At 38.8% G+C, this 24,787-nt stretch overlaps 1 protein-coding gene across 1 annotated transcript; it reads right to left on the bottom strand.

Annotated features, from left to right (window-relative positions):
* Nucleotides 1–3,602: 3,602 nt before the first annotated feature.
* On the bottom strand, nucleotides 3,603–23,554 carry LOC119729649 (disintegrin and metalloproteinase domain-containing protein 10-like). Its single transcript, XM_038202312.1, has 14 exons — nucleotides 23,367–23,554; nucleotides 19,701–19,842; nucleotides 16,499–16,617; nucleotides 15,557–15,810; nucleotides 14,766–15,032; nucleotides 13,730–13,913; nucleotides 10,767–10,927; nucleotides 10,403–10,580; nucleotides 9,195–9,372; nucleotides 8,565–8,669; nucleotides 7,810–7,894; nucleotides 6,715–6,820; nucleotides 5,668–5,927; nucleotides 3,603–5,016 (listed from the first exon to the last, which is right to left on the bottom strand). Exons 1-14 carry the CDS (start codon nucleotides 23,413–23,415, stop codon nucleotides 4,831–4,833), a joined length of 2,274 nt encoding a protein of 757 aa, XP_038058240.1. The 5' UTR covers nucleotides 23,416–23,554; the 3' UTR covers nucleotides 3,603–4,830.
* Nucleotides 23,555–24,787: the final 1,233 nt, after the last annotated feature.

Here is a 24,787-nt window from a genome sequence, read left to right as displayed (position 1 = left end):
GTGCACAATAAGCTTTGGCCGTCTTGCATTAAAGTCTTTATGAATCAATCAAAATTATCCCTGCCAGACCTTACAAATGCAACACCCGAAATGCGACGCCGATGGCACATATGAAACACCATACTTCAGATGTATACATATGCCTAGATTTATAGCGATTTGTGACTTACATAATTACCATTAATGCACATTTTGCCTCCATTTACAAACTTTTTCATAAACATCCTTCCGAATTGTTACAAACAATTTTTGAATGCAAAATAAACATGCATCGATCAAAACAAAATCGGTGTTCTGAAAACCGTCTTCAAGAGTGCATTTTATGACCACGGCACGGCATTTGGTCAATTAGTCAAATAGTTGTGGTCAATTTTCCAGGGACAGACAGACAGAAAGAACGAACGACCAAAACAGTTAATTTTTTCATTTTATTTTATTAGAAACCGTAATGTAGTTTAGTACAGCAAAACAAATGAAATGTGCTATTGTGTTATTCATCAGGTCACTGGGCTCAATATTCTACCTTTATCATTTTTCTTTGTAGAACCGAAAATTATCTCTTTGTGTGGCAACAGCAATCAACCTGGATTCACAATGTATCATATTTGTCATGCAACATACACTACTACATGCAACTGATTTGTCACACTACTTAAAACAAAATTGCGAAGATATTTTGTGTACAGTTTTCTTTATCTCGGATCAACAACTGTTCTGTGTTCACACTGATAGATTAGCAATTGAAGACATGAAACAGCCACAGCAAAAACGTAAATTGCCAGTTTTCTTAAAATCGATGTTGGAGATACAGGTTGGGCAAAATTCAAGTTTTTCAAAAAAATATAAAAATTAAAGGTCTACTTTTCACAGGCAACCGCAATCAATCAATATTTTTTTTAATAGATTTGCTGAAAACATTTAAGTCTATTTGTATACATTTTTTTAATACGTATGTACACTACATTTTTGTTTTGTTTCTACATATATAAATTGAACATTTGTATTTTGCCATTCGGTAAAAAGCGAACTTTCAATTCTTTACACATTTTCCTAAGTACAATGCAGATATATAAGCATTACTATTATTTAAATGTGGTGTTGTTTTTTTTACGTAAGTATATAATCTTACCCAAAAATATTTAAAACAAAACCTAAAAATTCCCAGAACTTACAGCACATAATTTCATCACATGGAATTTACTCAAGACTATAGAGATACCATATTGAAACTTTTGAATTCCCTCATCACAAAAACAGCACAAATATACCCCAAATGAAAGACAGGAAAAAATAAGATGAAAAATACCCCCAAAAAACCCACCCAAAAGGTTCCCAATCTCCTTTTTATGGTTAGACCATTAAAAACTGACAAATTATACAATCTCATGTAATATAAAAAATGGAATCGCCCGCAAAGTATGAAGCAATGAACCGCATATTTTTTTAGGCTTCGGTAAAAAAGAACAATCAATAACTATGCTTTGCATATTTTTTCAACTTGTTACCCATCCCCCCAAAATATCATGCAACCCTTATAGTATTAATATGGCATGCACCATGCAACGTACTTGATAGGGGAATGGCCCATTCATTGAAATGGAAGTTATATTCATTGTAACCTGTATAACAAATGCAAGTCTAAACATAGCAATGTACATATACAAATAACATACTTTGTTCTAACACAGCAATGGATAAAATCAATCATTTTGGTATCAGGACCAGCAACTTGCAATATTTAAGATGAACAATACTATAATAAAATAATTCAAAAGGCACAAACTCAAACTTAAATCACTCCAATGCGATCCACAAAACAAATGCTTTTTTTAAAGAATAAAAAACATCACTAATGTACAATCAATCAATTTACCCTTTTTATCTTTTCTGTTATTGCTTATGTGCATCTACCATGTAACATTATTATATAATTGTAAGAAGATATGAAGATATATTTATGCTAATATACATACATGTATGTGAAAGGTACGGTACATGTAAGCATTTTGCCGAGCTTTCGCAAAGCTGGCAAAGTTGATATGCAGGAATACAGAGAGAGGTAACGTTGGAATCATTCACAAAAAAGAATAATCATTTAACCTTGCCAGACTAAATGCTGATTCAAAAACAAATATGAGAATTACATTATAAGTTGAGTTTGCCTCTTTGGCTTTCCATACGGGTCATTCTATAAATTTGGGGTCAATTTTTTCCTGTCCCTGTTACATCTGACATCTGAGATTTTGTAATTCTGATGCGCTACTTAATGTAGCCGTCCTACTCAACAATAAAAAAAATTGTTCTTAATGATCCTGTTATGGCAAATAATAAAGTTCAGATGAAACAGAGACAGCGAAAATGGATCCTAAATTTAGTGACCTATACAAGGCAGTGAAAGCAGTGGTTAGATTTGCATCAGTCCTCTGTGTATGGAAAGTTTTGGCGAGAGGGTAAACTTCACACAGTCACACACACGTCCTTGGAGTATAAAAGAAAATTGTATTTTGGAAAAGTTGTTCATGGAGTCATTAGGGTTCAGGCTAAAGCATTTTGATTATGTTGTAAAAAAAACCCAGAATTTAAAATTGGACAAGCTGTGTTTGTGTAGTTTAAAGTTTTTAACTGTTTTTTTTCCTTCTAATCATTTGATTTGCTGTAATATGTGACCTGCCACCATGACACGAGCATCAAGTCCAAAACTGCCATTTGCAGTAGTTAAAGGGGTGGTCGACTTTTGTTTTGTTTTCAGGTGAACCTGTAAGTCTTGTCCTACCTTTCCAAATGTTTTGCAAGTTATAAAAATGTACATATATGGAAATTTTTGGAATGAAAAAAGACCAACAAATATAAAAAAGACACTTAAACAGTAACGGTTACACAACTCTGGTTTTTCCACTAACACATGTTTTCAATGTTCAAATGAGTATGACACAAATTTTCTTGATGAATTTACAACAAATAATACTAAGTTTTCATTTCAGGCAAATTAGTTTTCTAAAACTTCATTAACCGACCAATTTCTATCTTAAATTTACATTCAATATTGGCAAAAAAACTGATTTTAAACTCCTATGCCTTAACAAATTACAAAGTGTGGATCAAAACTGTGTAGATACACATTGACATATATTTATATACATGTAACTTGTAATTTGCCAAAACGACTTTATACATACATGTGTAAAAGACAAATGTTAATTTAAAAAAAACCAGACTGACATTAAGGTTTTAGTCTTTAATCATGATATTACCTTACAGGCAATTTTTTTCACGCTTGCCAGCATCAAGTGAAACATGGTTCTTTTAGAAACTGTAGCAATTGAGTATTTTCACTGCAAAAGTGTATACACCAAAATTGTAATATGTTTTGTAAGTTTAACTTTGTAGTAATAATATTGTCCCTCGGAAAAAACAAAGGAAAAAAAATGGATGGATACAAGGTTAGATATTGTGATATTTTATTTAGCATTTTGTGTATGTGTGTAAAAAGACCAATTCATCAATCAAAAAAAATACCCCCCAAACCCCCCCCCCCAAAAAAAAATCTTCCCAAAAATTCAATCAATCCTAATTAAACAAGGAAAAAACAAAGCTTTTTAGTAAGTCGTTTCACTTTTGGTGGGCATGCAAACGATTTTTCCCCCTCCTCTTTGGGTGAAGATGATTTCTATTTGCAACACACATGTATATAAAAAAATATGAAATGTTTGTAAAGCTGTATTCTCAAGGGAATCGTTCCATGGATCATTTTGTTATTCCAATTACATAATTCTTCTGATATTCATTTTAAAAGATTGATTGATACTTTACATTCAAAACCCATGCAGTCTTTTTGAAAATTTTTGCAACAAGCACATTTAAGAAAATTTCTGTCTTTCACAAGTCATCAACTGACCAATAAAACGACCAGAATCACCTGACACTTTGATACACAAAAATCCCACATTGACAAAAAGTGACAACAAACGCTCAGACTCTAGAAATAACAAGGCATAATTTAGAAAGTTGTATCCTCAAAACAATGTTTCTGTGATGAAACTGGAAAAGTAAGTTCTGAATCCTTCCTGAATCCTTCAAATTTGAATATTTCTCATATACTTTATGGAGTTAGGGTAATTAACCATTTTTTGTCATGCTGCGCAATATTTGATCGTTACCTTGCCTCGTTTACTTCCACAATATTTAAACTATTGACTAATCTTCGCATTTAAATCTTTAATTTCATTTTTTCAGCCCAATATCTGCCAATGTGAAATGATACCAAGAATTCTCCCGGGATATGTGAGACTGTATGAATGTAAGAATCACCTTCAAATTTATCCAAATCTTGAACTTGTGGATTAAAACAAATTGAAGAAGTAACAGTTGTAATTAAAGTTGCATTCCCTTTGCTCTTCAACAAATAAAACAAATTCTACTATGAACATCTGCAACCCTTTAAAGAGAAAGCTTTTTGTTTTGGACACAAACAGATCTGCTCTGCGAGCAGACTGGCTCCCGATCTGTACATTATCGATACTGATTGTGGGGCAGGAACCAGTCTATTTCGTGAGAATAGAATTATTGTCTGGCAGCCAATAATTTGAAATTGCGAAGTAATCACTAAACATGGTCGGATTCGTTTGGTTGATGTCTCATTCAAAGTAAATAACCTCTGTATTGATAGAAATTTAGAAAATGAATATATTTTTCGGGATGAATCTCGAAAAATAGCACGGGGAATGCAACTTTAACATACCATTAAGCATTTTACTGTGCTCTCTTCGCTATGAGGGGAACAACACAAGTTCACACTTCCAAACCTTATTGAGCCCTCCAATAACAGACAGGCTAAGCCATCTCGATGGGGCGACCGCCGCCCCGCTGGCGTGAATTGGGTCGCCTCGGCAGGGTCAGCTGGCGATGCTTGGGCAGCTTAGGGTTACTGCTTGGGGTGTGCACGCTGCAAATCTTGATGAATATAGCCATGAAGAGGATGACAGCTAGGCCAATCAGGACAGCCGCCCACCAGTTGACCTGAAAGGAGAACCAATCAAAAGGCAAACATTAGGTTGGAGTTGAACCTGCAACCACTGAGAACACATTACCGGTCCTCTACCTGAGATATCCAGCCCTAATGTTGGCAGTTTCAAAATTTGTCAATGTCTTGGCAAATACAAGGTTATGGCTCCTGACTAAGATTACATTGACTGGGGCAGGATTTGAACCAATGACCACCGGAAAACATTACTGGTACTCTACCAACTGAGTTATCATGCCCTTCTGTTGGCAGTTTCCAAAATACACGTTTTGGTTCCTGACTAAGATAAGGTTGACTGGGGAAGGATTCGAACCCATGACCACAGAAACACGCTTATTTACTGGAGCTCTACAGATTGGGATATCTTGCTCTAATGTTGGCAGTCTCCAAATCTGACAATGTCTCAGCATTTACAAGTTATGTTGCTTCGGACAAACATTAGGTCGACTTGGGCAGGATGCGATCCCATGACCACCGGAACTAATTATCGGTCCTCTACCTGAGATATCCAGCCCTAATGCTGACATTCTCCAAATCTTGTCAATGTTTCGGCACACCTAGGTTTAAGCTCCTGACACACGTAGTCCATCCCCCACCCACAATGCTTTCACAACTGGTCATTTTTTGTGTATACTGGGATTTCATACCTTGAGCCATTCTGCGATATCCTTGTAGAGTTGAGGGTTCAGGATGGCATCTCGGAGCCTGGACAGGGGGCCGTTGGAGTCCACATTGCGACACTTGTAGAAGACGTCGCAGTACCCCTGCAACTGGTTACAGGGTGCGCCCGGTACTTGATACAAGACCTTGTCGGTCAAGTCGCTGCCTGGGGGGATCTCACCGAAGGTGGCAGTGAAATTATCCATGACACCGATGTTCATACTACTCTTGCATGTATTTTCATCATCTACAAATTAAAATAAATTGGGGCAGGGGGAATTTTACAGAATGAATGGTAATCAATATTTAAAGCTTGCAGGGAGTTAGGAGAGTGTGGAGTGGTGCGAAGAGTCTTCTTTCAGTAGATAATCCCAAGAAAAGGCAGGGAGCAGCTCTGGTCCAAGAGGACTCTTGACAAAGGAAGTGCGACTAGGAGAGTGATTTATGAGATCCAGCTTGTTGATGAAGCTCTTGAAAGATTGTGGGTCGTTTGGCAGAAAATAACACAGGTTTCAGGCTGGCTTTCCAAAGTCTTGCCGATTTAAATAACGTCAGAGATTTGAATTACATACATAACAAATTTGATCTTTAGTGTCTATATTGAAAGATTGTCCGTTAAACTTGTATAAACACTGTGACTAGACAAATTCCATCAACAGACAACAGAGGTAGGGCTGGACTATCAATCACCTCCAGTCAAAGCGTGGCTAAATCAAATTAACACGGGAATTCTTAACTGCTAAAAACAGTCACTTGATTGATTTGGACTGCTGTGATGGCGTAGCTAAATTTGCCAGCCAGAGAGGAAGGGTTTTAATTAATTAATCCCTACACCACCTAAATGCATCCTGCCTATCACTCATTGCGCCACCAAAACTGCCCGAGCACTCTATATGGTTTTATGGATCCTTCAGGAAATAAATACAATGTAATACAACATAATACAATGTAATACAATGTAATACAATGTAATACAATGTAATACAATGTAATACAATGTGGTACAGGTGCCAATGGCTTAAAGAGGGACTCACTTCCTTCCTGACAGCATAAATGGCATGAATGGTCCGGCTCTCCGTCTAGGGTTATGCAGTAACACTCAGTCAGGCCAAACCTCTCACATATGGAACCGCTGCATTCCTTCAGGATTCAAACACACAATATGTGACATAAGCCGTTGCCTGAATTCACTAGCTATGACTGGCACTAATACACATGTCAATGGAAAGTGGCTGCAGCCGCTTCTATAGGTGCATGTGTAATCGCAAGCCGTAGCCATGCACTGTCGGACATGGCTTTGCTCTCACCTTATAAATATTTCCCCACAATGGTTATGGACACTTTTGGGTGTTAGTTGAGAACTCTAAACCTGTTACTCAGGAGATTGTCTAACTTGTCGGCTTTGTCTACAACATAAGACTCATAAGGATCCAGCTACGTTTAAATCAATAAAAATACATTTTCTTTGTAGTTGTGTTCCCCATGGTCTTCAACACATTCAATTTATTTTCTTGATAAATGTTCAAATTGCATACTTCTTTTCTAACCAAAAACTCTTTCCCTCCCCCTTTTTTTGGAAGTCTGCATCACTCTGAAAAAAGTTTTGTTTTGTTTTGTTTTGGGCACAAACAGATCTGCTTTTGAGCAGACTGGCTCCCAGTCCATACATTATTGATACCGATTGTGGGGTGGGAATCAGCCTACCTCACTAGAACGGAATTATTGTCTCTGGCAGCCAATAGTTCAAAGTTGTAAAATAAGAATGGAGAATGGATTTGTATAGCAATGGAGTTTGTCAAGTCTGAGAACAAAAGTCTAGGAGCCGGAGCCTGGAGCTGAAGTCTAGATTTCATAAATGTCTGATGAGCCTGGAGCTGAAGTCTAGATTTCATAAATGCCTGAAGAGCCTGGAGTTGAAGTCTAGATTTCATAAATGCCTGATGAGCCTGGAGCTAAAGTCTAGATTTCATAAATGCCTGATGAGCCTGGAGCTGAAGTCTAGATTTCATAAATGCCTGATATTTCATTACTGGGAATTTATGCATGTAGCTTAAGCCGTTTGTTGGCCGACGATACATCATACTTATTGCAATTTTTTTTTTTTTTTAACTGTAAATGCCAAAACTTACCCCACTTCGGCAGACCTGTTTGTTGCTATTGCAGAGAGTCAGATTTTCCTTGTGGACAGGTTCTGGGCAAGTGGCACTTATTCCAGTACAAAGGAAGTTAAAGAAAGTATCCAATAAAAAAGGGCATCATTTAACAACCACATCATACAAAGTACAATGAAACAAAAACACACACACAAAAAGGACATTTTTGTTCTTTTGTGTGATCAACAAGTATACAAATATTATTGGGTGCTTTAGTCTTCTTTGTTGAAAAATCTTCAGAAACCAGGATGTGTTATCTGTGTGGTGTCGTATCGAGTAAAAATAATGCCGTGTACGGAATAATAAAGTGCGCTTATTATTGAGTCCAGCCTGGGGTTGTGGTGCGTGTGCCCTTGGGCAAGGCATTTTGTCACTCATTGCTTTTCCCCACCCAGGAGTAAATGGGTAGCTGTGAGGGCAGAGATGGTTATTGTGATTGATTTTAACTGCTTTGCGCCGAAATGGCGGCTCGAACGCTTTACTCCCCAGGGAGCTGAGATTGTCTTTGGAATGTTTCATTGGCCCAATGAGCAGGGTAATAATGATGTAGCGCCTTGAGTACCAATACTGGTGGATGCGTGTGCTTTATAAATACACAAATATTATTGATGTCGGATCAAATGATATGTAATTGACTGGCGATGATCTTGTGAGGACATGTGATGGACTCAACACCCGACACTGCCTAACGGGTCAGGGTTGACATCAACTACACGCTTCAAAAAGGATATTTGCATTTAGACTCCTGACTACAGTCGGTAACCGGCTTGCAAGTCTTGGCATTCACAGCCGTGTAATCACAGGTGTCTCCATCACAGCAGGGTCCTTGGGATTTGCTGCCGAGTGAAGCAACACAATACAAAATGGGCATCGGAACAAATAATTATGCACAGGTGCATGTAAGGTCTCATGAACAGGTGTATGGGCTCAGTGTGTGAACAAGAGAGGGTGCGTTCTGTTAGTGCGTTTAGCATGAAGTATGCACGATTGAGTTTACTCTGAATGTGCAAAAAGTCACAGTGCCTTCACACGAGTGTCGCGCACTGTCGGCAATGCCCTTGGAATGTCTCTTCCCCCAACACTCCATTTCTTACCCTTGAGGGGGTACTTGTGCACGGAGCCCCTAGCAACCAATAAGATTTCAGTAGAGAAGGTGTTGCCTGTCCTGATATGCATACACATACATGATGACCAGTCTCCAGTCTATTTCTGCAAATGATTACGACATAATTGTCCCAGTGTCCACCCACCGACAGGGACACGCCCCCTTTTTACCACTAAAGATGTCCAACGAGTGAAACATGCCTTAAATGACCTTTGACACTAAAAGGTCAGATTCAGCCTCATTACAGGTCACCTACCTGCATTTGGCCTTGACACCATTGACAAATGCCAGTTTGCAAGCGTTGACGTCCTCGCTCATAGATTTGTCTGACTGACGGGCGTTGCAGCATTTATCCGTGCACTGGTCGTCATAACCGCAATCGCATTCTTCGTCCACGTTCAGGATGTGGTTGCCGCACACTGGTCGGTCAGAGGCTGTAACGAAGACAAGGTGGGCGACGGGTTAGGGCCAAAGCCAAACTTGAATTGCGTCTTAACGACCCTTACTGATTCAGTATTGGAACTGTGGATGATGCACCGTGAGGACAACTCACCAGTGCTGGATTCGAGTCCATCACAAGTCCATCTTGGTCCCATCAAAAGTTATAAAGTCCTGTTACAAGTAACACGGGGTGAACGATGCTTTTGGCACAGTTCATCTGAATAGCTTGTGACTTGACTTGAGACTGGAGGTCTTGTGATGGACTTGTGGGGACTCCTGAGGACTTGCGATGGGCTCTCTGCAACTTACACTGCTACTCATACTGGCAGTGGTGCCTTAAAGTGTCTGTCAATACCAAAGTTCATGTTTGTTCTGAATGTACTGTGCCCTGGAAGACAATTCTCACGGACATTGTTGAATTCATCATTATTTGTGACCTGTTCTGTCAAAATCAGACTTTTCTGGGCATAAGGTCGAAAATGATATTTTTACATCTTGTTAACATATGTTCTTTTTCCTTTTAATAGGTGGTTTAATTTTTGAAACCGGTCATTCCTGGGCAGAGTTATGCTATTTTGAAGTTCATTGTGTCGAAAAGTAGAAAACGGAGAAAATGGCCACGAACGTCACAAAACAGTTATTTCTTTAACTGCTATACCTTATCAAAATCATCAAAAATAGTATTTGTAGAGTTCAAATTAGGGTTTCAAACTTTTATAATATAGTTTAGACATGTTCAGGATTACAAATATGCAAAAATTTGAAAATCGATAAAAATCACTCCCACAGCGTTTTTTGGCCCTATCTCAATTTCAACCTCTGCCCAGAAGCGTCTGCTTTTGACAGAACAGGTCACATTTTCTCTTGATCATCATCTTGACGATTAGGCCGCATCCGAATTGCTCAACTACGGTTGGCAAAAACACATGAATCCATGAAAGTGGCTTTAGCGGATTCCCATAGATGCATGTGTGAACACAAGCCGTAGCCGAGTAATTCCGACGCGGTTTTTAGCCGACTTACAGACGAAGCATTTGCTGGCCTTGGCATTCACGACCAGGGACATGTTATTGACGCTGCAGTCCGAGAACTGCTTGTTGTTGGGTTTGTCGCCCGAGGTGGCACTGGGATACATGATGTAGTTGCCTTGACTACGGGTGGCGGAGCTGTCACCGGGTCTACAAGTCGCAGGGTAGTCATGCTGGACAGGTGAAACAAATCGGGAAGAGAAAAAAAGTCGCTTCATAAGATGGGCACCTTCCCTGCAATGGCAGGTCTGGAGTACTGCTTTATGATTGACTTGTGTCATTTTCTAATACTAGTGTAAACTTAACTGCCAGAACATCAGGCCTTTCTGAAGTTTTAGTTCAAATAATAAGACTCTTACAGGCGATCCAAAGTTGTGACCGATCTCGTGAGCGAAGGTGATTTCCGTGACTTTAGTAGGGACCTGGGAACCGTAGTTCTTGACGGTGACGATGCCGGTGTTCAGACTCTGGTAACCACTGCTGAACAGCTTGTATCTCTCGCAGATTCCACCTGACGTACCTGAAAAACAAGACAAATACAAAGCAATATTGAGATCAACCTAACATGATTTGGGCAGTGCATGTGGTGTAAGATAGATCAGTGTGTTGTTACATGTATTTGTAACATGGACTTTACGTCATAAATATCCGCAAAGTCCATCTTATGGATAGTTTGGTTGCGATACCCCTGCTATTACCAGATTCCAAACAGCCAGCTGACCCCAGCAACCTTGGTGGTCGAGTGGTAAGGCGTCTGCACTAGTAAGCAGCAGGCAATGGCAACCAATAAGATTTCAGAAGCACAGAGGGTGTTGCCTGTCCTGATTGACATGCATGACATTTTTTCTCCCAATCAGTGTTTATAAAATACGTTGGTGAAGGGTAAAGCCCAGTGTCTTGTGGATGACATATGTAGCCTCCATGGATGCATCAACAGTACATGGCCATTTGTGACAACTTTCTCGAAAAAGTATGTAGTTTCAGAATCTCTGATAGAAGCTTGGTATGCGGTTAAAGGGAATATACAACATTTGCAAACATCGAAAAATAAAACTACCAAGTTTTTAAGAAATACCTTACTAGGATGTTGGTAAATGACAGTCTAAAGCATCCTGTAAACTTATGGCACCTGGTGTGAAGTCATTTTCAAGAAAATGGTATTTTTGTATACATTTCCAACGGTGGTCGGCCGACCACCGTTGGAAAAACCTAACTATATTTCAATTACTGCTCCAAATTTACCTTTTTTCAGTCCAAATTTTGTTTGGTATTGGTTCCTTTTTTATGAACGGGTGCAGGCCAGCTAGACTGGTTCCCTTACCTTACAATTTTCTGGCAACTATAAATTGATCCATTTCATCTTTAGTGGAGTCAGGGAACCAGACTACTTGAACAATTTAGTTTTTCTTGGTTTTTCCCGCATTTTCGAACATAAAACTTCAAACATGTCAGTGTAACAATATTTGATATATTATACTAACCCCTCAAATACTCCATTTCTGAAAATTACAGCAAAAGCCAATGATGTACATTCCCTTTAAGAGGCTTGTTTAATTAATCATCATCTTTTCTCAGAAATGTATGTCTCTAGAGAGTTAGGTGTATAGTGCAAAGTTAAGACTTTCTTCTGTGCAAACATCATATCTGGAATAGTTAACACCTTAAAAAAAATCTTTGACCAAGGACTTCAAAATATCTAATTTGTGTAAAAAAATGCCTGTTTTATTTAACATGAAAGTATTTGAATTTGGAAAGAAAATAGGACTAATTGAAATAAAACAGCCCCCCCCCCCAAAAAAAAGACTGGATATCATACATGTACTACATGATTATACAAATAGTAAAAATGGTATTCTTGAAATTAGAAAAAAAATCTTATTTCAGGAACAATTGTTTGTCTTAGACAAGGAAACAGTTCCTCAAAAAAAGAAAATTATTTTCAGCAGTGCAATTATTACTATTAACATGTACATGTACAACATATAAATCAGATACATTAATCGCATTAGCAATGAACATGTAACAATATTATTCTTCAAACCAATCCCACTATTTTACTGTACAATTATTTACATGTCACAGACACAATGAGGCTGATTTTCTGCCCTCCAGTGATATTGAATACATGCAAATGGAATTTGCCAAGGACAGCTAGCGATGACAATAATTGACTTCAATCAGACACTCACGCTGTGCGGCTGATTAGGCCTGCATTCACACTGTCTACAATATAGAGGTCAAAGGTCATGGCTCTAATTCAATGCACTAAAGCGATACAGTCATGACAGTAGGCTGTGGACGTGCATAAGAATTCGTGAGCGGAATTTGCACTTAAATCAAATGCAGATTCGTTGAGGCATGGCAGAGGCAATGAGCATTGAAAAGGAAACAATTTCAAAATATAATCCTGCTTTCTAAATTCAACAGTTTTTAAAGTCAGAAAAAGGATAAATTTAGAAAAGAATGTACAGTCAGTTCCTGCACATACAGATAGCAAATATATTGTTTATTCAATTATGTTTTTTTGTACCATTAGTTCTAAGAACACATGACACTTGATTAGAGCTTGTTTTTTCTTTGAGGAAAAGTCATCTGCGTAAAGCGAAATTAGGAGTGTGAAAAACATGGAGCTCCGTGGTTTGCATTAGAACATATTCGGAGGAATACATGTAGTAAATAATGCTTTAGCAATGGGAAAAAGTGAAATACTACACAATGTATAGACATTAAAACTGGCTTCAGTCACTGTCGCGCCCAAAACCAACCAAGCACTCTATGGCTATATTGATTCTTCAGTGAATAAACACAACGTAATACAATGTAGTGCTAAAAGATTTGTTTTGTTTAATCTTTATTGTTGTTTTAATTTCTAATTTTGTGTGTGTGTAAAGATGACTGTGAGTTATATTGATTACAGGGGCCATGTAAAGGATATTTTTATATGCAATTCTTGAAATGTACATGTTCCATTTAACTTTATTTGTAATCTTCATCTGGCCATTTTAAGGGCGTTTTGATGCATTTTTGGGTTTAGTGCTAATACAAATTTCCAAATTCATGACCAAAACTGTGATGTCATTTAATTCATGCAGAAATTCCGTTTCACAGCTGCTTCGTATTACAGGTGGCTTTTACTTACAATGCTTCTGGCCACATTATATGTTTTACATAAACAATGAGTGAAATTGCAAAGTTGGCTTTCGGTAAAAAAAAACCAGAGTGAAGTTGCAAAGTTGGCTTTCTGAGAGAAAGGCTTAGCGGTACACTGTATCGTGAATGTCTCCAATTGTTTGAAAGAAAACAAAAGATAGTTTGGACTCACTTCCTGGCGATCCGACCCAGGCAAGGCCCAGGACGCCATCGTTGAAGTCACGGTTGGCGAAGACGTAGGCCAGGCAGAAGTCGTTGTGATTCTGCAGGGAATTCAGATCCAGGAATTTCTCCACACCGATGTTACTGAAACGGAAAGGGTTGGTGTTGTCAGCCTCCTCGGCAGTGCCGTTGATCTGGAGTTGAGTTGAACAAAACAAAAGTTATCAATCATTCAGATTTAAATTAGATTATATTTGATCAGTTATTTATCATGCAATCATAAATTAAAGTCAACTTCAGGGTGTCTTTACGACAAAAGTAGTTATAAAATAAAAAAATATCACAATTCACAAATCAATTAACCAGTAAAATAAATCACAAGAAGAATACTAAATAGACTTGTACCCGAATTCAAGAAAAAAAGAGCAACAATTGCAATTAAAAGCACAGCAGTAAAGATGCAATGGTAAAAAACTGATGTAAATAAAAGAAAACCTCAGTAATTAAGAAAAAGATGACAAAGCCTTTTTTTTTTTAGTAAGTCCTATTCAAAACTGTTGTTTTGAAATTAATTCAACAAGCCAGAATAAAGACAGTGATTCATTAGACGTATGTCAACATAGAGTTGGACAACTCAGATGGTAGAGAGTCAGTATAGTATTTATGAGGTTTTGGGTTTGAATCCTGCTTCAGGGTGTAATTTATTTTCATATATTTATTTACTTTGTGAGTTTTGTTCTTTCTTTTAATGAAAACCAACGATTCTTTAAAAGTGCACAGGAAAGACGATGCAAGAATGAAGAAATGTTCAGCTTTTGAGTGTGAAGGAAAACCCTGGGAAAATATTCCAAAGAAAACCCACGGAATAAGGTGGGGACAGAAAGTGCAATCCACATCTCACCTGGATGGGAATCGAACCCGGGGTCACAGAGGTGGAAGTAGAGGCAGGTACCACGTTGCCTATCAGACTCCCCTAGTCACTTTTCTTTACTCTCACCAAATGGGGGATTAAAAAAAAAAATCCCAAAACTTGTAACTTTCCCTACCCTGATTCGGTCCACCATGAACCCAACGTTCATGTAAGTCCCAAATTTGTTGTCGCCGTAAATGGCATTGACGGCGGCCACGAAGTTATTGAACTGGGCAATGACCTCTGAGTCCTCGTTGTTGAAGTACGCAGAGTACGTGTGGTCTGCCTGCAGGTATAGATTACAGGTGTTCTTGTCGGTGCTCTGTCGCCGCGATCGCGATCGACTACTCTGGGGGTCCGAGTACAGGTTCTCGTTGGGACCGTGATTATGCTGAGCCAAATCCTGCCAAAACATCGAAGAAACAATATCGTGAAGGAAGAAAATAAGCATACTCTGTAAAAGGCTTTCTTAAGTTACTTTCGCAGAAGAACTTGTACACAGGCTGTTCAGCTTTGTATGAAAGACACATCTGTGGCTATAGCTAAGATGTATCTAAAATCTGGGCAATTTTGAGTACAGTTTGACAAATACTAGGGACCATTAGAAATGGTGCGGGTGCAGGATACATATGTGGCTAGGAAACAATACTGGTAGCTGTTTATGTCACTATTTGAGTGGTCATTTTGCCAAACCCACATAAATACATCTTAACATTTTGATTCGAAATGCACATTGCACAAACAAAATAAGGATTTAAGGTCAGTTTCGAAAATCGAACCAAATAGTGGAATTCTAACTGAATTAAAAAAGATCCGGAATTTTAATCTCACCACCAGTTTGCATCCTAAGAGAATACTGGCATCTGTGGCAGACTGTCAAACTTTACAACTAACGAGCAAAGGATTAAATTAATCACGGACACAGACCTGATTCACGTCGTTTGTTTCCTCATCAACCCCCGACTCCTGGACTTTCTTCATCCATCTCATAGTCTCGCTGGTCAAACCGCAGCCTCCAGCGGGCTCCACGTCCGTGCCCTTGTAGACGATGGAGTGGAACTTTGTGGGCGTGTCAAAGTGCCTGTGGGCGGGCTCCACGTGGTAGGTGTCGCCGTCTGCATAGATGGTTCCTGAGAAGAGGCCTTTGAGGATTGAGCCGTGGCACTTGGTGTCGGGTTCACCTGCGGGGAAGAGGAGACGGAATGTTACAGAAACCGTACAGGAACTTAAGGTTGCCCTTGTTGATTTTGTTCCCCTCCTGCAGCCAGGCCAGCAGTCACTGGCAAGCCCGGTCAAGCATTTGCTGAGGCAGGGATGTGGTCAAGTCAATCACAAGTCCCTGCAAGTCCATCACAAGTCCTCCAGTCCCAAAACAACTCACAAGCTTTTCAAATGAGCTTTGACTAAGACATTCCTTTGTTGTTGTTCATCCACTGCTACTAGTGGTTGGACTTGTGACTGGACCTGTGATGGACTCGTGATGGACTTTACTACATCCTTGTGCAGTGGTAGAGGAGGCTGTCAACAATTTGGAGCGTGTACGTGTACAGTGGACATGAGGTATGCTAGGAATTATGAATTTAAAAGCAATTTTTTTTTATAAGTGTGCTATGGACTAATTTGGCGAACAAAATTTGAAGCCAGTTTTGAGGTTGGACCACGTTTGCATGCATGCCACACACATTCTAAAAGACGAGTTGCGGACGCATTTGGACCCTATTGGCGGAAGGAGCTCAGAATGCGTGTGTACTACCTGAGTGCGACTCGAGTGAGCCTAGTGCCACCTCAGAAACTGGCTGTCGGCGAATTAGTCTGCAGTGAACCAGTGCAGATTGGATAATAAGACTGCTGAATGCATACTGTGCGTACCTTCGAGATTTCCAACGTACAGGTAGTCTGGTTGATGGTATCTGGCGCCCTCTGTTGTCTCAAGGATCAGGTTGGGAGACAGGTGGGGTGCTCCGGGATTAAGCCGAAGCTTGAAATCCCTGAGGAGAAAAAAAAAATCAGCTGTCACACACAGCAATTGTACATTATACCGTTCTGTTTTAGCAAGTGCACATACATGTAGCTTGAGGTGCCAAATACGTGCTAGAATTTGGTTTTTTTTGTAAAATCTGTTTAAAAAAAAAGAAAACAAATAGTGGGACAGTGAGGCAGCACTAAAAACACTGTTCTAAAGTAGCTTTGGTTCATTTTGTTGAGCAATGTGAATACGAAGCACGACTTTTTTCCCCATGACAATCTGACAAATGAGAATCACATTATAACAGCCAAGATTGGGAACATTTAACACATTGTGGATGTGTTCAATTAAGTGTAAGAATCTAGTAAAAGTTTTTTTTTTCCCCACAAAATTTGGAGATGTGGAACTGGGTAAGGGGCATGTCAAGCACAAAATGCAAGACAAAAATATTGAAAAAGTATGAAAATGATGTACATGTACACTTTAATATGTACATGTACATTTACATATACATGTTTATATCACATGTAGGTAGCCAAATGAATTTTCTAAGAAATACTATATACATTGTGTATAATGTAGGTGAATGGCTGTTTACATACATGTAAATAAACTGGACAAAGAACCAAGCTTGGTGTCCAATGATGCATCCTTTGTACATATACACAAAGTGTTTCTATATTCCGGGATCACTGAACTTTTGGCTGAATGGGTTTCAAAGTGAATTTACAATGTTCACTGTAAATAAACGAAACGTACAGAGTGTTCAATTAACATACCAGCAGATTTATGCGAGAACACAGAAATTAAAGTGTTATAAACTGTGTTTGCCTAGTCGATGTACATGTGTATTATTTACAAACTTGTATTTCACAATGAAAAATGGAAACAACTCCAAATTCATCAATATTAACTACAAGGTTTCAGAGTGTTTCTGTGGGATTTGGGACATGTAAAGCCCAATTACATGTTAGTTAGTATGTGTACTACATGTACACGTACATGTATGTACAGTACATTGTGTTAACCTGACAGTCATTTTAAAAATCTTTGTTGATGTTACAAGGTTCTGTTCTGCAGATTTGTGCTTACACCCCTGTAGAAACTTGTTGCATCTTGCACATTGTAAGGTAAAGCCAGTTTATAACCCAAACACAAGATGTACGCCTTATCCATGTACATGAATACACACAAAAAATACATCCTGTTCAATAATCCGTAAGTAAATAAAGAGTACAAAGGGCAGTATTGATTAAACCTTTTCAACAATTCCATATAGTTACAACAGGCTGATGTATGTATACTGATTGTATGTTGGCCTATTAAATCACAGCCAGACATATTTATTAACTGGCTTTTGCACAAAGTATGGGTGTGGTACATGTACATCCTGTAGTGATGCACTAGAGCACGTACATGAACATGTGACAGGTCTATATTGATATGTTATATTGCGCTTAATAACTGGGGCTGACACCAAATAAGACAGGTTCCCACAATTTGTGATTTTTTTTTAGTCACTAGCAGTATTATACACTATTTACTACTCGAAAGCTCCTTTTCAGCTCTATTAGGCCCAATAAAAAAACAAAAATATGTTTAGCGTCCTGCCTTTTTGAAAAAAAAGGACTATTTCTCAAGATGGCTGCCAGCTATTTTTTTTAAATGGCCGCCACTTGGTCTCAGGAAATGACATACCAGCTTTATATGGGGTAGATGTAACAGAAAAAAGGCCAAAATGATGTCACTGTTTAAAATTTATCATTTTTCCGTTTTTTTTTTTCTCCCAAAAAAAAAGAAGAAAAAAAAGGAGGCGGCCTCCAAAAAGGAAGCGGGCGGGGATGCTAAACATGTTTTTTTTTTATTTGGCCTTATACTAACACTTGAACAATTTCTATTGGATTTTGTTTACCAGTGAAATAAACAAAACAAAAAAACATTTTGCAAACTTTTCTGCTGAATTGAGCAGGCTATAAACTTAAAGGTTACTTGAGAAAAATGCAGGGAACTACATTTGTAATAGAGTCAGTTTTTAGTAGATCGTCCTTTGCGACAACTTTGTCGAGTATTCGGTAAAAACAGGTCAAATATAAAAATAATAATAATAAAAAAAAAAAAAACTAAACATAAAAAACAAAAACTTTTACGAAAGTTTTTAAAAGGCTGGCAAATTTCACAAAGCCATTCTAGTAGTCAAAAGCAATCAAGGCTACCTTCAGACCCTGTTTCAAATTCGCTTATATAGCACTAGTTGAACTTGATTCGGTGTAACTTTCCTGCTAAAACGGTGTCTGAATGGTTTTAAATTTACACCGAATCTGTTTTATCTCGCCGTTAAGGTTTTGTGGTATTCGGAACGGATGTCTGATAAACACGCATCGAGCGAGGCTGGAAATATCTGTCAGCGACCCGCTCGCAGGGAGCGAGGCTGAAAATATCAGGGTGGGCTACACGCAGATTATGGTCTGAACCCATCTGCCATCGATCTCGTGAAAATTAATCCAGCGCCTGAGTCTGGTCACTGTCAAAATATACCCGGCTTGAACTTGTTAAGGTCGACGTACGATACTTGTATGCGGTACAACAAGCGTGGCCGCAGTGGACTGCCATGTTTACCGCTAGGGCTACAGCAATGTCAACCACAGTGATGGAGAAAGGGGAACGAATTCCATACATAGACATCACTCATTTTCCTTTCAGTGACAAATCAGACATCAGAAAGCGATAACATGTCCTAAGAAGTCAAATTTTGCAGAGAAAATATTGAAGCATTTACTGAAAAACACTTAAAATTTTCAGACCAGTCTCATAGGGTTTGAGCACAGGCTGTCAAGAGATGTCCAGGTATGAAATTCTTTCCAGGAAAGGCTCCAGACCATGTGCAGCAAACTAGTCAAACTGGACGAAGTGAAGGCTCTTGCAGCGCGCGGTTTGGGCCGAGGCGGAAGTTCTACGTAACCTCAGAAACTGATCTAAACCACTTTCGAGTTGAACTCGCTGTATTTCAAATGATTAATTTTCAATACAATAGAAAGACCTTTAGTTGTGTTCCAAGGCAAATTCCCAAAATTTCCCCAGGGTTGATGATTTGTGTGCAAGTCTTACCTTCCATGAGCAGTGAAATCCAGATGAACACTTCTGTCATCTGAAGTTGATCTTCTGGCTCTCTCATGCTTCAAATGGAGCGTGTTGGAATCGTAATTTAGCGTGTCATAATGCTTGATGAACTTCCCTAGACGTTCAGCATCTGTGGGAATTTTCAAATATTAACAAACTCTGAGTTAAGGGAGCACAATGTTTTTTTTCTAATTTGCCGACTGATTTTTTTTCAGCAATGAAATATCCACAGCCAGTCTCTATCCTGCCAATTTATAATTTATTTATATATAGGATATATACGAAAAGACACTTCATGTTTTGGGAATGTTGTGCCCATTCTTGAAAATCGCGCATTCTCGAGAATGGGTATGCACATTCTTGGGAATGTGCAACTGGATCCTTGCTCAATCTTGGCAAAAAATAACTCTTCCAGATTGAGCGCACATTCTTGAGAATGCGCGACAAGATAACGGTCTTGTCGATGCCGAGCACCGGCTGCGCTTGGCAAGTCTAGCTGAATCCCTCGTTCACTGATTCTTAATAATTATACTGTTGCAACGCAAGGCGCTGAAAAGTAGAGTGGATATGAAAAGTATACGCGTATTGGGCCTATGGGGGAGGGGACCGGGGGAAAAAATAAGAATAAATAAGAAAGAATTCAGATTTTTGGGATAATAAAAGAGGGGGGGGGGGGGACGTAAGAATGAAGAATGTGAAGAATGAGAATGAATACTGCGACATCCCATAGTGCTAATGCTATTTCCCATTTAAATTGCCACCAATTTATTGTTCACACCCCACCATAACGTCGCAGAGCTGGATTCTATCTAGTCAAAAGAGCAATTTTGGCAGCTTCTGGACATCGTTTTTTTTTCGTGGCACGCATATGATACATACAGGGACTTGTACTTGTCTAGCCTAAACAAAGCACTTTCCAGACTCGTTCCCAGTCCTCCGTTATTACAAAACTTCCCATAAGTAGGCAGGAAAAGCAATAATAACAGGTTTAATATGATTCAAATTATCGTAGTTATACGAGTACAGAAGCATAGAACATTTTCTTTCCTCTTTATATGAATTGTTTCCCTTTTAACCGCTATACAATTCATTTAACATAATTATGTCGTGCAATGTTTGTTAAGATTGGGCAAAATTCATAAATTGTGCACGTGATATTCCCACCCAATCTTAAGAATGAGCGCTCATTCTTAAGAACGCGTGCTCGTTCTTAAGAATGGGCGCTCATTCTTAAGAATGCGCGCCCATTCTCGAGAATGCGTGATTTCCAAGAATGGGCACAACAGGAATAATAAATAGGGCCTACCTAGCTAAACATTTGGTAATGATACAAGTAGGAAAAGTCACTTTGTCATGTTTATGTGTTCAGTTTAGAATCATCTAAATAGTTTGCTAAATGGTTAAACCCATGTTGAATATCATCTAACTTAATTTTGTGGAAAGCGGGCCGGGTTTTGATATTTGAACATGTTGAATGGAACTTGTAAAACTACATTTGATTACCTAAAACTGCATTGATTTGTGCGGCATAAACTAGAAAAAGAGAAGAAAAAACCCCAGGTAGGCTTAAAAATAGCAGGGGAATAATTTAAATTTGTTTTGGTCGAAATACTGACTGCAAATCTTGACAACCAGGGCAAGGTATGATTCATGCTAGAGGTTACAATAATCATTTATGGAGCGATCAAAACTGACTTGTAAGTGTAACTAAAGAGAAAAAGGGGTACGCAAAAGACTGTCCACTTTTTGCCATTATTTTGAACTGTCAAACTGTAGAATCATGGTTGAATGTATTCTATTTCTAGACACAATGCAGGGAAAGAATGTTGCATGAGGTGCATTATTTAACTTAACAACTGATGGGGCTACCCAGGTAAAATAAAACGAAATAAATAAAAAATAAATAAAATAAATAAATAAATAAAAAAGGGGTCGCCTTGAAAGTTTCGAACACATGTACACCACATAAATTTAAAATAACTGATGCTGCAAGGATAGTCGTAGGACATACTACCTAGTACTCATACTACTTGACTATCATGTAATATAGCCAAATTCTTCCTGTTAAAACGAAGCAACGAAACTATGCCTATGCTGGTAACAGGTCATCTCGTACCTTGGGCAACTCGTACCTTGGACAACTCGTACCTTCAACTCGACGTCATTATACCGAGTCGTACCTTGGACAACTCGTACCTTCGGCAAGTCGTACCTTCAGTTAAGACGACTCGTACCATCACGCGTAAGACAAGTCGTACTGTCAATCAGGATAATGATCCGAGGCTGAAATAAGTGGACCGTAACTCATTGGAAGTGGACTGCTTATTAAAATAAAGGTGAATCTCTTTTTGGTAAGGGGTCTCTTTCCCCGGGCCCCCAAAAAGAGGAATTTATTTAGCGCGAAGCCGGCCGCGGCAGCTTACACGCACTGTGTGCGCGGCATGCACCGGCCCACGCGGCATCCGTGCAAAGTGACACGGTTCTTGCGCCGCGCTGACCGGTCAATATGGACGTCTGTGCACGGTGACATTGATGCAGTCTGCAGTTACGTTTAGAGACTTAGGCTACGTGAAAATATTATGGAACTGATGTTTTTATCCAAGATCCACGTCTTACCATCATTTCTACAATGAATGACCATCATTGAGATGATATATATATATGAAGAAAAAAGTGGCCAAACCCCCGCCCCCAATTTGTAAATGTTTCGAATAAACCAGTTGATGAATAAACCAACTGTGAATTTTTTTTTTTACATTTTAGACTTTCAGACTTATATAGCTAGGAAAGGACTGAATCATTTAAAAGTACTGACTGCTCTTGTATACTTTGGTTATTAGACTTCACAAGAAAACGCAGAAATTACTTTATTTAGACACATTAAATGTTTAAATTTGATTTTTATAAATTTTGTCGGTTGGTTTTAATAGAGTTTAATAAAGCTCGCTCTGGAAACAGGATGTTACGGTGGTTAGGCTGTATTGCATAATTAAACCACACCAAATCCGCATCTGAAGTTTCTCCACTATAAAATTCAATAGATGAGTGACACTTCTATCTAGATGAGTGACACTTCTATAGATGAGCGACGCTTCAATAGATGAGCGACACTTTGGGTGTACTTGTTAAACCGCCGGCCGCTTCCGAGTCACCGGCATCGGTACCGCGCACGACCGACCGCTGCTCGCGCCCTCGGAGGCCGGCCCGCCAGGCCCAATGCGTAAACTAATGCTGCCTGGCAAAGCCATTAGATCTTGAATGTGGTTCTGTGAGAAGGAAATTAACTTTGACTTGAAAAGAATCGTATCGTTTGGGAGTCAAGGAACCACACACTAAGTCGCGCACGTACAGTGTACATGTACTCTACTTTTTATTCTGATGGTACGAGTCGTCTTAATTGAAGGTACGAGTTGTCCAAGGTACGAGTTATCCAAGGTACGAGATGTCCAAGGTACGAGTTGTCCAAGGTACGAGTTGTCCAAGGTACGAGTCGCCCAAGGTACGAGTTGACTCGAAAGCCCTATGCTGCTATGGAGACGTTTAGCGAGTAACACAATTTTCACGAAAAGGATGCTATTCAAAAACGAGCAACAGGAAAGCAAAATTAGTTTTTTTGTGAAGATCAGAAGCGAGAAAATGGGACGAATTACTTACATATAACGGTGGGGATACCAACAGCAAGTAAAAGGCACCGTAGCAACATGATTTTCTTTACAAAACAGCTATAAAAAAATAATTTAAAATAAAAGTTGTGTACAAAGAAATGAAAAACCCGAGACGCCTGTCAACGAAGTTCGCAACATTCAAGGCGTAGGCATAATAATATGACACAGATGACTCAGTCATATTCAAAGTAAACATACGTCAAGGGGTGCTCGCCATATATATCAAACGGCCAGAGTTTATTTCCAATTGAACGTTTATTATACGATTTATCTCATTTTTCAAAAGAAGATAATGTATCAAACTATTTATATGTGTTTATCTATTTATATGTAGCTATGTACTTATCTGATTTTTCCCCTCTTATATTGATTTGGACATTTTTTTTGGACGGTTCGATTTGGGGCTGTGCCCTTTTTCTTTTTTTTTGACCTGCTGGGGAGTTCAAAGTTCCGGGTACGTTGTTGTTCAGAGGGGGCGGGACGAAGAGTGGGGTGGGGTTGTGAGGGGGGGGGGATTGATGTCATCTTTGGATAGGGACGGTCTAATAAAAAAAGTCATGGATGATAAATACAGTCTCTTTTTTGTTTCGAAGGCGCATTACGACCATTTCAGTGAGGTGGCACCGAACAATAAATGGAACATTTTATGGGGGGGGGGGGGGTTCTTACTTGATACCTAGGCTTCGGTTGGATGAAAGCCTCAGTAGTCGATTAAAATTGAAGGCCATATATCTTCGCTTTATTCTGAAAGGAAAGAAGTTACTAAGTGCATTCTGCTAATGGCCTCAACCAAAAAAACCCCTCAAAACAAAACAAAATAAATCTCTTTTTTTCCTCACAAAAATAACCTTTTTTCTCCATTGCTGATTTAAAGTTTTGAGAACTTTTGAGAAAAAGTCCGGGGACCTGCAAGCAGGCAGACATCAGTGAATTTAAAACCGGTAGCGGTATGATCACAACCTCTTTAACTGGAACTAATTATATGTTTGGCTCACTAATTTGGGCCCACGTCGTATGATTGCGCAACAGTTAAGCATTAATGCATTAATTAATTATTTTACATAACATTTTTTTTTTTTTCATGACATGTAATGTACAATTGCTGATGTGTAACGTATTCTCTGTTTTCCACTGTATATAGTATCCACTGACGTACTGAAACTTCAACAAGTTGTATATGCACCGCTCTTAAAATTTTGAGCAATTTTGTTGATTAAAAAAATCAAAAATGCAATGGAACCCATTTACCTTTAAGATATCAGTCACATCCACGTTTTGGTGGTTCAAATCCCGATTTATTTGTTGATGTAAATTATTAACCAAATGAATATTATCAGTTTACCGTTCAAAATTGAACAAATGATACGTTTTCAATATCAAGGTCCCTTTCATTTCGTTTTCTCTGTTTGA

The sequence above is a fragment of the Patiria miniata genome, unplaced genomic scaffold, assembly GCF_015706575.1.
Source record: "Patiria miniata isolate m_02_andy unplaced genomic scaffold, ASM1570657v1 HiC_scaffold_21, whole genome shotgun sequence".
In the NCBI taxonomy this organism is placed as follows: Eukaryota; Metazoa; Echinodermata; class Asteroidea; order Valvatida; family Asterinidae; genus Patiria; species Patiria miniata.
Note: the sequence above shows the minus strand (reverse complement) of the source record. Positions and strands in the feature narration are given on the sequence as shown.

Coding starts and splice junctions, on each gene's coding strand:
- LOC119729649 (XM_038202312.1), bottom strand. CDS start 23,415: ATGTTGCTACGGTGCCTTTTACTTGCTGTTGGTATCCCCACCGTTATA. Junction 10,928..13,729: donor CTGGGTCGGATCGCCAGGAA/GTGAGTCCAAAC, acceptor CTTGTTTTTCAG/GTACGTCAGGTGGAATCTGC. Junction 8,670..9,194: donor GGTGTCAAGGCCAAATGCAG/GTAGGTGACCTG, acceptor TTCACTCGGCAG/CAAATCCCAAGGACCCTGCT.